At 35.1% G+C, this 13,195-nt stretch overlaps 2 protein-coding genes across 2 annotated transcripts; both read right to left on the reverse strand.

Moving 5' to 3' along the window:
• Positions 1 to 752: 752 nt before the first annotated feature.
• On the reverse strand, positions 753 to 1,690 carry LOC110646594 (GCN5-related N-acetyltransferase 8). Its single transcript, XM_021800083.2, has one exon. The coding sequence runs from the start codon at positions 1,688 to 1,690 to the stop codon at positions 992 to 994; it is 699 nt and encodes a 232-aa protein (XP_021655775.2). The 3' UTR covers positions 753 to 991.
• On the reverse strand, positions 881 to 12,560 carry LOC110646595 (lysine-specific demethylase ELF6). The gene is made up of 7 exons (XM_058133415.1): positions 11,040 to 12,560; positions 10,281 to 10,359; positions 9,344 to 9,411; positions 7,484 to 7,634; positions 6,002 to 6,576; positions 5,659 to 5,838; positions 881 to 5,078 (listed from the first exon to the last, which is right to left on the reverse strand). Exons 1-7 carry the CDS (start codon positions 12,205 to 12,207, stop codon positions 2,362 to 2,364), a joined length of 4,938 nt encoding a protein of 1,645 aa, XP_057989398.1. The 5' UTR covers positions 12,208 to 12,560; the 3' UTR covers positions 881 to 2,361.
• Positions 12,561 to 13,195: the final 635 nt, after the last annotated feature.

Genomic DNA, 13,195 nt, shown 5'->3' on the forward strand with positions numbered 1-13,195 from the left:
TTATTAATATTGATTTATATTCTAAATTAAAATTAACCTTTATTTATATTGTATATTGACAAATGAATTTTTTTTAGTTATAATTATTATTTTTATTAAAACTTTTTTCTTTGCATACCAATATGAAAAAAGTGATGAGAGAATGAATTAAAGCAGTAGAAATTGCCTTTTTGTATGGCTACTAATAAATTACTTTTTCATTATAAATTAAAAACATTTTTAAATTTTTATTTTACTGAAATTTTTTTAAAAAAGTATTTTTTTTTCTTATATTTTTAACAATAAGAATACTTAAGAAAATTATCAATGAAATTAAAATGAAAATTAAGTACTAATAAATAGTTAATTTGCTAACTAAAAAATAACTTATAAATATATTTTTTTTATTAAAATAATAAAAAAATATTAAATAAAATTTATAATAAAATTTTAATAATTAAATAAAAATAATATAATAAAATATTTGATAAATTAATTTATAAGTATAAAATTTTTAAGTATTAAAATAAAAATAAATTTTTTAATATATAAATTTAAAAATTATTATAAATAAATAAATTAACTTATTTTTAAAAATTCATCAACAGATATCATTAATTTTATTTTATAATTAAATAATAAAAAATATTTTTATAAAATATATTTTTATATATAAATTATTCTTCATAAAATTATATAACTTAATTTAATAATAAAAAATTTAAAAAATAATTTCTTACTTTTTTTGTTATTTATTATTAACATATCATGAGTGGGAAAATAAAGCATTATAATATTACATTTTAGATAAATAAAATTACAATGTTTTATAAATAAATTTCTTAATTAAGAGTTTTAAAATTACAATGGCATTAGCCAAAGCAGAGAGAAAAAAGAAAAATCTAAAGGAATCTAATTCTAATATCATTGAAATCAAAAATTTCAATAACGGATGAAATTACTTGCAGAAATTAAACAACATTTTTATTCAAATATTTTTAGCCTGAAACCCTCAAATGGCATCACGATAAGCCTCAAGAGCTTCACCAGTCAGCCTGCAAATCCTCCACTCTGTCAAAATCTTAGCACCCATTTCCTCATAAAACTTAATAGCATTCACATTCCAATCAAGTACCACCCACTCCACTCTCCCATACCCCATTTTCACCGCCTGAGCAGCCACTGCCGACAGCAGTATCTTCCCCATTCCTTTCCTCCTGTAACACTCCCTCACGAACAGATCCTCCACGTACAACCCCGGCTTCGCTAGAAACGTTGAGTAGTTAGGGAAGAAGAGAACGAACCCAGCTACCACAACATCATTACTACCACTTTTGAAGATTTCGGCTTCTGGGTCGATGACAGGAAGGTCTAACTGCATGATACGCTCAATGGGTATGAAGTTTGGGGAAGCGATATTGGGAAGAGGGTTGGGGGAAACCTCCAGGAGGAAGACGCTGAAGGATTGGAAAGGTAGATGGTTGAAGAGGGTGGCGGAGAGGGAGGATTCGGTGGCAACACAGTGATGAGCGAGGCGCTCGAAGACGGCCATTTGGTGGATCATTTTGTGGATGTGGGGGACATCATTGGGGGTAGCGAGGCGGATCCTGGAGAAGAGAGGGTAGCCGACGGGGGTGGATTCGGAGTCAGGGAGGCCGGTGGGAGCCTCCGGTGCAGGGGTTGGGGGAGGCGGTGGAGCAGCGGCTGCCATTTTTATGCGGAATGCGTAGAATGGTGAGTTTCTAAAATTAGCAGAGGGGCTTTGGATAATGGGTGGGCTTTTATAGTTGGAGGAGTGGGCTGCGAAAGATTACAAGATAAGGGTAAATTTGTCCACATGAATAAATATTATTAATTTAATAAAAATCTCAGCTTCCAACGCCTCTTACGCTTACCCATTTTCACAAGGACACTCTGCTTGCCCCTGTTCGGATGTTATTACTTAAGGAAAACCTCTACCAAGAACTTTGACAAAGGAAATAGAAGTCATGGGCTGCAATACATGTCATGAAGCCTAAGAATATATGAAAATCAAGTTATCGTGCTCCAACACCTTGAACAGAAAGATGAACATTTCTTGTTTATATTTATCTTGAACAACATGAATCCTTGAATGATAGTTCTATATATGAAAATAGTTTATCAGAATTGCAGTAGAGTTCTACTCAAAAGAAAACAGTATGGAATGATATAGACAAGCCAAAACACAAAAAGGGTTTTCAACCATCATTCATTGCATTCAAATAATTGGAGAATGCCCCCATCCTACAAAAGGATCAGCTTAACTCTAGTCTATACCTATGTGGAATGCTCGAGTTTATACATGATTTTGTAGGCCTCTTTGGCCCCCCAAAATCCAATTCACATCAATACAACAAATCTTCAGCCAGGCGTATTCACATAGTGTCCCGTTTTTCTTCTATGCCGGCTAAAGTCTGATACAAACCTGAAAGAAAGGCCACAACCCTCCACCTTGCACTTGTATGGCTTCTCTCCGGTATGCACCCGTGTATGCTCAGTTCTAGCCCATGCCCACTTGAATGACATGGAGCAACCCTTCCATGGGCATTTGAGAGGTCTATCATCTTCGTGAACACGCTGATGAATTATTGCATATTTGTGGGAGCTAAATCTCTTCCTACAGCCTTCGTATGGGCACCGGTTGCGCTTGTGCAACTGTAGCTCTGCCTTTGTCTCAAAACTCATGGTGCAACCTTCTAGGTCACACTTGTATGATCTCTTTGCAGTTTCTTTCTTTTTTGTGCAAGGAACTGAAACATCAGAAGGTTTTCTGGCCTTCTTTCTCAGTGGATTCTCTTGAGTTGATTTTCTATTATCAATCCCATTTCTACACGTTGCATCTTTCCCAGCCCTCGGCCTCAATCCCTCACATGGGCTTTTAATAAAGCCACTGCAATTTAATGTCTTGTCTGTTAGCTGCTCAACTTCATTTTTCCTTTTTCTGCCCTTCCCAGCAGTTGATCTAGGACCTACCACCGTGGATTTGGTACTTTCCAATTCACATGATGAACAAACTTCTTGGCCCTTGAGCATAATATTTTCTATTGTGCAAGATTCTTCATCAGTTCCAGAACATTTTTTAAATGGGTCTGGATTAGGCTGATTTATCTGCGTAACTTGGCTAGAGAGAGGTTCCTCATTAGTTGCACTCGTAGTCTGACATATTTTGTGCCCTTCATCATCCCTAGTCACCCAATCATCTGAGTGAATTTGCTGCTGCAAGTCAGTGTATAAATTGACACCAATAGACAAGTCTTCAGCAATACATTTCTCTCTTGGAGCTTCAGAATATTCCCCAACTGAACAAGGAACAATTGGATCTTGCATTTGAGCAGGGGAATTAGGGATTACTTCCTCCACATTGCTTCTGTTAGCAGTTGAAATTTCTAACAGTATTTCAGAATCAGAAACTGAGCCAGTGAACAAGTCCCCTTTAGCTGAGATCCCTCCAATAACTTCATGATATCCTTCCAGTGAAGAGGTAGTAGGTTGATCTATATCCATTTGTGTCAAAGGACACGAGATGTGCTCTACTTTTCTTTCATTTGTGGTCTGAATTGCTTGCTGCCCCCTGTTCTCTGAAGTCACACCATTGCACAAGTCGACTGCAGCACAGGGCTCCCTCAAAATTTCAGAACTTCCACCCACAGAGACACAATTTACCAATCGAATATTGCCTGAAATGAGTTCCTCCCCCTTACTTCCACCAGTAATTGCAACTTCATTTTGCAGTTTATCTTCCGCAAAACAGTTTTCTTGTGGAAATCCAGCCCTTTCTTCCACTAAGGTAGAATGCTGATTTTTTAGTTTGTCATCATATGAAATGCTTTGGCTACAGTCACTTTTGCCTGTAGTTGGGAGTTTTAGCTGCAATTCATCGCCCAAAGTCATACGACCAGTAACCTCATTATTCATGCAAGATTTCTTAGCAACTATGCTCTCCATTTGCCCTGCAGGCAGACAAGAGGCATGCAAACTTACTGAGATGGAAAGATCGGAAACCTCATTTGTCAAAACATCTTTACCAGTCAGGTCTTTGTGCTGTCCTTTAGAAACCATGCTACAAGTCTCATGCCTGAGGTTGATGATCTTTTCCATTATTTGATACTCTCCTTGTATTCCAAATCTTTCATCAGCTGCAATTACAAATGGAATAGAGCATTCTATCGCATTAGAATCCTCAACCTCACTAGTTCCTCCAGTGACCTTTTCTTCATGCTGCATCTCCGAACTACCACAGGCTGCTACGTTGCAGCCAATCTCATAGCCTTTTGATTCTTCCAAAATTTGACACTCAACATCTCTTACAACTTGTTCAACAGCTACACTAGCAGTTAGAAGTGAACCAGCAACATGTAAAGGTGCAGAATTCAAGCTCATATTGTCAGTTGCTTCAAGCACCTGGACTTCATGCAGTACTCCAGACATTCCAATGGGAGAGAAATCAAATCCTGCAGAATCACTTCCACTGGTCTCAACATTACAAGGACTAATCTTAGATGTTTTTCCAGTATGCTTCATGAGATCTTCACAATTAACAACTGAAGCTTCTTCTTCCATGTGATTCCTGGGGCAGCCTTGACCCCAACTTGTGGAGCAATCTATTTTCACCTTGTACTTCCTTCTCGTATATTGAATGAGTTTTTCTCCCTTCTCAATATTCACTCCACCTGATATTTTCCCCAATGCATCATCTTTCTTTCTTTCAACATTGTCATGTGGCTTACAGTAAGCTGGCCGAGTTAACTTAGTTCTTGACCTTGATCTTCTGGATTGCCATTTTATGTTTAAGAAATCTGAACTGGAACTTACATCAGAAAAAAGTCCCCCCAATGCTAAAGCATGCTGAACTTTTCTAGATGGAGCGTTCTTTCTAACCTTTACACAGTAACGTAAGTTGATCCCCATTTTTGAGGTCCAGTCTTCTCCACATTCATCGTGGTCTTCATCATCAATTGCCAGATATATCAAGTTCAGATCTTCCTGAGATGCACTTTCCAGTGGAACCTCATTGTAATTGAAACAAATACTAATATCCTCTGAAATGGCAGCAGCATGTGTCTTTATTTTCTGATAGTCTACAGGAATTTAAAAAGAAATTGTGAGAATAAATTGCATAAAAATTTGCAAAATGCATTCACAATGAAGAAAAGAACAAGCTGTCCAATATAAACTGTGTAAAATGTAGAAACAAGAAGAACACTCAAAGGGGATGAGAAACAATTCCCAAATTTCTATTAATTTTCAAAATCAATTGTCATTATCTATAATATAAGCTCTCCACTAAAATACCTAGATGACATAGGTATTTGTAGTGTAATAACTAGTCCTACCAGTACAAGGATTAGGAATCCCAAAATAAGAAAATATTAAACTAATACTAACCAAGAATTTAAAACCAACACTAACTAGGAAAATACTAAACGTAATAGAACTCTTTAAATATTCCTAAATAATAGATTTCTAAAGAATAGAAATACTACTTTCTAATTAAATTTCCTAAATAATAAAGACTAAACTTCTTAATTTGACAATGAAAAATTAAATCAAAATCATTTCAAAATCCAGTCTTCCTTGACTGCATCACAATGCATGTGCAGAAAGTTAAAAGCTCAATTTAATGAATAATAGTAGAGACAAATTCAAAGCCTGCCTCACCTGAATGGCAAATTATAAGCATGTTTGCTCCACCTTTAGACTGCAACAGCTCCTCAATTTGGACACCATGCTCCAGGCAGAAAATCCGAGGTCTCAGAAATTTACTAGAATTATTCCACCCTCCAGGCATTTGCAGATCCTTCAGAGGCAGAGAAAGATCAGGCACAGGATGGAGATCATCTGCAGAAGCATGTATAAAGCACACACTGACTCACTTTAGGGGGGAAAAGGATGAGGAAAAAAAAGCATTAATTCATGACAAAGAGTGACTGAGAAAAAGAAAAGGACAGGGACCAACTGAAGATAGCATAAAAACAACAGACAGGTAATGTTAACCTAATACCTGGAACAGAGCCCCTGATAGAGCCATCACAGGCTGCAAAGGAATGGTAATTTTTATATTTTTCAGCATTTGATCCTTCTTGAACCAAAGGATGATCCACCGGAAGAAGTTCTATTGATGCTCTCTCAGATGGTTGCACCACACACATAAATGGAAAACCAAGGATCCCACAAGCCACGCATGCCAATGTTCCTGAATCAACTTGAAAATCACATGATAAATCATCATCGTCCATATATAAATCATTGAGAGTTTCCATGTACAAAGTCATCTCCTTAAACAGATCATTCCCAGTAGGGCTACTTTTATCTTCAGAATAAGCATGGGAAACATTCTCTTCTGATGTGATAGAAATAGTACTAGGCAATTGAGACTCTTTACTTGCACATGGCAATAAATCAGGGTTCCATATTACCACATTGTAAGTGGAATCTTTCCCAATAAGAGCAGATAAAATGCTGTTTTCTTTCAACATATCTTCTATAAAAGCCTTCTTCACTGACAACTCTCTTTCTTCTTTCAGACGGTCTCTAAGACGAGAACTCCGAGCGCCAGGTAGCAGTGATCTGGGTACTCTGGCATTAAAACAAATCAAGTGTGAAAAATACTGAATGGCTTACAACACTTGATAATTTTGCGTAAGCAATTAGCAAGCAAACATGATCCAGTAAATTATTAGCTTGCCATAAAAGTTATTTTATGGCAACTTCCAGCACAATGCAACAAAAGTTATTTTATCTAATAGGCCATAAACATAACAACAATTTAGCCAGACATATCTCAACTTTACAATGATTAATGCACTTCACAACCAGTCAAATTGATTATGTTAATACTTAGTACAGATTAATCCCAAATGTCTCTGGAATGAACTGATTTCAAATGGAAATAAGAAACAGATAGAAAACAGATTTAATTTCAAAAGACAGCTATAAGCACAGAAGCACAGAGGTTCAACATATAATTCCACCTGCTTCGACCAAAATATCAATCTCCGACATCAAGTATTATGTGATGCATTGATGATTTCATGAACAAGATAATCCTGTGAAAGCATCAAACTTAACAACTATTGAAGCACCCAATCCAAATTACCATAAATCAAATAAATGATCAATTATGAGATGAATTAAATGATCAATCATAGATCTTGCTTCTCTAGTGACCTTACCAACAAAGTATTATAGAAAAACTATGACAATCATGCTTTATTTTTACACAACTGATACATAACAGGCTTGCAAGATGCTTATAATCTTTTGTAATCCTGATAAGCATCTCTCTTATACTCTATTAGACAAGCAGAAAAGTCAACAATCCTGCTCAATTTCCACATAAATAAGCATCTCATATAAATTCCACAGGCAAAAAGCTTCCATTTCATTTATAAGGAAACATTTGATGAGAATCATCAGAATTTTCATGGCCCAACTTTTTCATAAGCTAAGCATACAGGTTGACTGCAGTAAATACTCTGCGTACCTTGAAACAAAAGACATAGTCAACAGGTACAGCAGCTGCTGATGGGAAAGCATGGGAAGATAATTCATGGCAGCTCTGCGTACCGCAGCCTCCTTAGCTACTTTCAGCCATTGTGGAGTTCCAAAATTAGCAGCTTCCCCACAGTTAAAACCTATAATAAATATGAAGGGAAAAGCAAAAGAAAATGATGTAGAAAGGAGGAAGACACACACACACACACACACTAAAAAAAAAAAAAAAAAAAGGAATTCCAGAAGCACAATAAATATCATACCAATAACAATTAATCACAGTAATCATCTGCAGGAGACAATAAATTTTACAAAGGAATGTCACAGTAAGAGTATACATATACTCAAGCTATGATGAAAGCATACATATACATGACTATAATGGAAGAACCTTGTATTTGTCCATTTATTTTGTTGATAAGTGAGGCAGTGAATCATTCTTATAACATTTATTGCAATTCCTTTTGCAATAACATGATGCTTCTAGCATCATCCCAACATATAAAAAAATGTCACCAAAGTTCTTAGGTGAAGTCACCCACTCTTCCTGATTATATGATATAACTTCAAAATGTTTTAACTTCGTATATCCCGAATGCTAAAACTTTGAAACTTATTCCTTTGAAAGATAGTGGCCATTTTTTATGTTCATAGATTTAAGATCAGGTAAAACTTCTCAGATCAATTTCTATCACACTTTTGAATAACATATAAGTGAAAGGAGTCACCAGCATTCTTTGTGGGTGCTTATAGCAACTAGATCACCTTTTATTCTATCTAATCTAAGTAAATTTCCAGAGACTGCAACTCACCAATGTATGTCTTCTAAGAAGAATAGAGAATCTGGAACAATGTGTTCTCCAATACAAAATTTTAAAATTGACTTGTAGACTACAAGCAGAGAAGAAGGTTGCCCAGTCAAGAACAAATGGAATCTATTGCTGCTTACATAAATGGATCAATCACTTCCAGGAAACACAATTTATCTAAACTTTGTTACATTTCCATATCATCATGGTTTTAAATATCTGCTTTTTCTGACTGATTCAGCCGATTCTGTTATACTGTTTCCAATTCCATAATTTAAAATCATGTCTGCTATAAATTAAAAAAAAAAAATCACAGAATCAGCAGCCTATTCTGTCCAATTCTGCTACAATGTTTACAATTCCAAAACTGATTCTGAATCTGTTATTTAAAACCCTGCATATCATATGTTCAGGTCTTGTTATATCCGGAGAGAATGCTAGTCAAATCACATTTTAATTTATTTTAATTTGGGCTTATAAGAGCGAAAGGTTATTTTACACATTAAAATAACTAGCAATTTAATGTTGCAACCCAATCACTTATATATTTTCATTTTACTTCATATTCTTTTGATGTGCCCCAAGTGCAACCATATGCTTGTCACTTGACCCAATATGGGCCCAATTAATTAGTATTTTAACCCAATATGGGCCCAATTATACAGCTTTATAAGTGGCTAAAACTCACAATTTAGTCCGGACTTTGATACCATATTAAATTCGGAGAGAGTGCTAGTCAAATTACATTTTAATTTATTTAATTCGGACTTATATAAGTGACCGGTTACTATACACATCAAAATGACTAGCCAATTTAATGTTGCAACCCAACCTCTCATATATTATCATTTTACTTCATATCTTTTCGATGTAGGATTCCCAACAGGCCTTAATGGACATGCATTTTCTCCTCAAATCAAATGCTAGATGATAAGTGTTTGACACAGTTAAAGCAATGTGCTGAGCTCACATGCCTATGCGTCATAGTAATAACATGATTCAAAGAATTTGTAAATGTTTGAGCAACAGTGAATAATTACCGTGGCTGAATCCTACATGGTAAGCCCTTGGAAAAGTCACAACAAATTCACCTGGATTCTGTATTAACCTGAAGGAAAACCAGGAAAAACATGAACATAATTTCAACATAAATAGCTGAAAACACCGAGTTCAATGCTCAGCACCACACAAAATCTAGATTTTCAAGTATGAATTAAGAACCTTAAATTGATCATTTTTTTTAAAAAGATAAAATGAAAGTTCAAAAAATTATTTGTGTTTTATTTTGAAATTTAAGGGGCAGAAGAATTTTTTTGCATCATTTTAGTGCTAAAAGGTTTCATCTATTATCAGTTGTCACTTTAGAACCATTTTAACTAACATTATTAAAATTATGTTTCAATGGTATCCCTGAGGCATAAAACAACTCATTATATGAAAATAAATGCCATATTATTGGTATTTGGATACCCATAAAAAAATACAATTTTCCGCATTTTTATTTTCCCAATAAATTTTATCTTAAAAAGCAAAATAATTGTTAACACTCAATAAATGACGTGGCCATCCATGCAGGGCATAGGTATTGAATTTAACACCAGCAAAAAAGAAAAATAGTGCTAAAGTGACAATGAATCAAACCTCATGGCACTAAAATGATATAAAAAAAAATCTATTTCTTATATGTGAAAGCGTTAAAGCACATGGTAGTTTTTATTTTTATTTTTTTAAAAACTAAAACTTTTAGTAGAACAGAAGGGATCAAAGGTGTAGGAGAAAATAAAGAAGATCAAAGCTGATGCAGTATTGGAAGAAGAAACAACTTAAGATATTTAGGAATTATAGTTATTGTAGACTTAGGAAGTTTAGAGTTTTATTATTTAGGACTTCTATTATTATTAGGTTTATTTTTATTTTCCTAGTTTAAGTTTGTTTTGGATTTCTAATTAGAGAAAAAGTAAAAGGACCACAACCTACCTACAACAAGGAATGTTGGATGAAACTACCACCTCAGGTGACAAAAGGGTTGTCTTCTCACCCAACAATGTCAGGACACCTAGAAACAAAAACAAACTGTAGCGATGAAAATTTTCTGGAAATAAAAATGTTTAACAAATTCCAGATTCTAACAAGCTATTTCATTAAATGGGAGCTGATAAAGTATATCCAAACTATCATAATTCACAAACCTACAACTTGGAAAACTTTGTGCAGTAGATACAAAACAACTCATTCAACTCTTCAAACACTATGCCAGTGCAAGGAAAATGTATTCATCAACAAGATTTCAGTCTCATGACATAATCAATTTCAGATTCAGCTAAATACTTCTTTGCAGACCAAAACTTAGTAACTGTTACTTGACAAAATGGAGTTGAGTATCACAATATGGGTAATCATTAGAAGGTACAAAAGTCACTCAGCAGCCACCTACTTTATAACAAGGTAATTAAGGCAGAAATTTAACAGACAGATTAGGCAGCTTCTAAGACGGAAAAACCACTAGTTCAAATAAATAAATAAAAGGGCATCAATAAAAAGAAGGAATTGTTGAACAAAAAGATCTGAAAAGCTACTTTTATTATGGCAGTTTAAAACAAAAGAAACAATTCTTGACCATGGTTTCAGTTATAATAAGGTTAAGACCCTTCATCAAAGAGGAATTTCAAGGAGAATTTTTTTGCAATAAGCAAGCAATTTGACATTTAAACATGCCAGCTAAAGAAAGTGACATACCTAAGCGATCAATACTGCCACCATAAGCCTCAGTACCTATAATTTCCTCGAATGCAAATGCATAATCTCCAGGGACAGCATACCAAGTCTTTGGAGAACCAGTATGAAGAAAATTCATGCTGTGAAGCTCATGATCTTCAACATGCCAAGCAAACCAACTGAACAGCATACCAATATAAATCATAGGGGAAGTAACACCTGGGATATCATCAGGCATGAAACGTGTGATTGATCCAGGTGAGCGTGCGATTACTTGCAGATTCCAAGGGCTGTTGGAAAGCTTCCAACCTGCAGTACCTTCCATGTCACTGCCAGCATTTAGAATTTTTTGCTTAGAAGATCCCAAATTTTCCTCCAAAATTGAAGTTGAAAAAGTAATAGATGATCTGGGTGTTGGTCCTGAAGATGTACTTGGGTCATTCTTAAATGCATCGCCCTTGACTTCATCGTTACATGAACTATTTACATTATCCGTTTCATTTTTCTTGCAATCAGAACTTGCTGCACTCCTTCGATAGGACTTATATGATGCCCTCTTCCTTCTTTGTCGATGAAAATACCGAAACTGACCCTCTGGCTCTCCAAAACCTGACCCAGGCACGTCATTTGCATATTCCACATAGATAGGCTTTTCTGAAGCTGCCTTCCAGAACAATGCTTCTATAACCAACGGATTAACCTCCTTAATCATACCCAACAAACTCCTTGCAAAAGCCTTGGACTTGGACTCAAACTGTTCCAACGAGTAAATCTCCCCGCTTTGCCATACTTGCTTATGAACACCCAATTGGGGGCTCTCCTTAACCATCCCTTTTGTTCTCTTCGTACCCTGTCCCAACTCCTGATGCCTGGTCGTAAATACAGCTCTAGCTTCCTCTTCATTACCACAATCAGCAAAACCCGTTTTCAATGATGAAGAAACATTTGACAAATCTACACCATCACCCAATTCCGGACATTTGGAGAGGGACTTATTCAAATTACAAAAAACATACCTTCTGGAAGGTTTGGGCACGGGTGGTACAATCTTACATATACCAAAGAAACTAGCTTCCTTCTCAATTTTCGATATATAAGCAATTGGGTCTGCAAATTCAGTATCAGTAGGCCGGAATTCAGGTGCCAAGGGCAAGTCTTTAAGCCATTTGGGTATTTCCACATTACCCATTTCAACAAAGTTTCAAATCAACAATATCCACTTAACAGAGTATATATACAACAAAACATGAAGCTCAATTATACAGCATTCCCCTATCATTTAAGTTGCAGAGCAGAGCATGCTAAACCCCTAGATTCAAGATTTTCTAAATGGGTTTTTGCTCCTATAGTGACTGAAAATGCCCTAACTTGAAGAAATTGACTAAATAGATAGAATGTAAAGAGTAAATTTTATTAACCAAAGAAAAAATTTGAACCTGTTGAAACTCCCAGAGACTGTTTTGAATTTCCTTCTTCAAAACAACCAAATTAGACAGAGGTAGAGAATTATGGGCTTGTCTAGGTTTTCTGTGACATTCCCCATCTGGCGCATTATAGCAATTTACACTGTGTCCTGTTAACATGTACCACCTGGACGTGGCGCACGTATCAGGAGCCTTTTTTAATTCCATTTTTTTATTTATTTTCTGCCATTATTTTTTGAAAAATTTCGAATTTAATTTGTTTTTCCTATGAAGAAGTTAAAGAACACACGCACGCCAGTTTGAGTGACGAAAATCGATCATTATTAAAATTATGGAGATTTTAATAAGGATTTCATGTTGATCGAGCTAATGTGATATGGTGTCTGACTGGCCTAATGAGCTAACATTTCGACGTCCCACGTCATTTATGAAAAATTTAATTTGTTTAATAAAAAAAAATAAGGCTCATCAAATTGGCTGATATTTTTCTTTCCTTAATTTATTATTGTTTAGCCTTAATTTAAAAATAGTCTAACTTACTCTCATTTTATTTTATTCTTATATAACGTCTCTCCTTTCCTCATTGATTCTTCATTTTTAATTCATCTATTTGGTTGGGTTATGAAATATTATAATTCATATGCATGCATCAAATAGAGACTCAATTTGTTTGGGTTGAAAATTATAAATTTGGGTTGGGATTTTTAATTGCTATTATTAGATGAATTGTGAGATTTGAACTTAAAAAATGCC

This window comes from Hevea brasiliensis, chromosome 14 (genome assembly GCF_030052815.1).
Source record: "Hevea brasiliensis isolate MT/VB/25A 57/8 chromosome 14, ASM3005281v1, whole genome shotgun sequence".
In the NCBI taxonomy this organism is placed as follows: domain Eukaryota; kingdom Viridiplantae; phylum Streptophyta; class Magnoliopsida; order Malpighiales; family Euphorbiaceae; genus Hevea; species Hevea brasiliensis.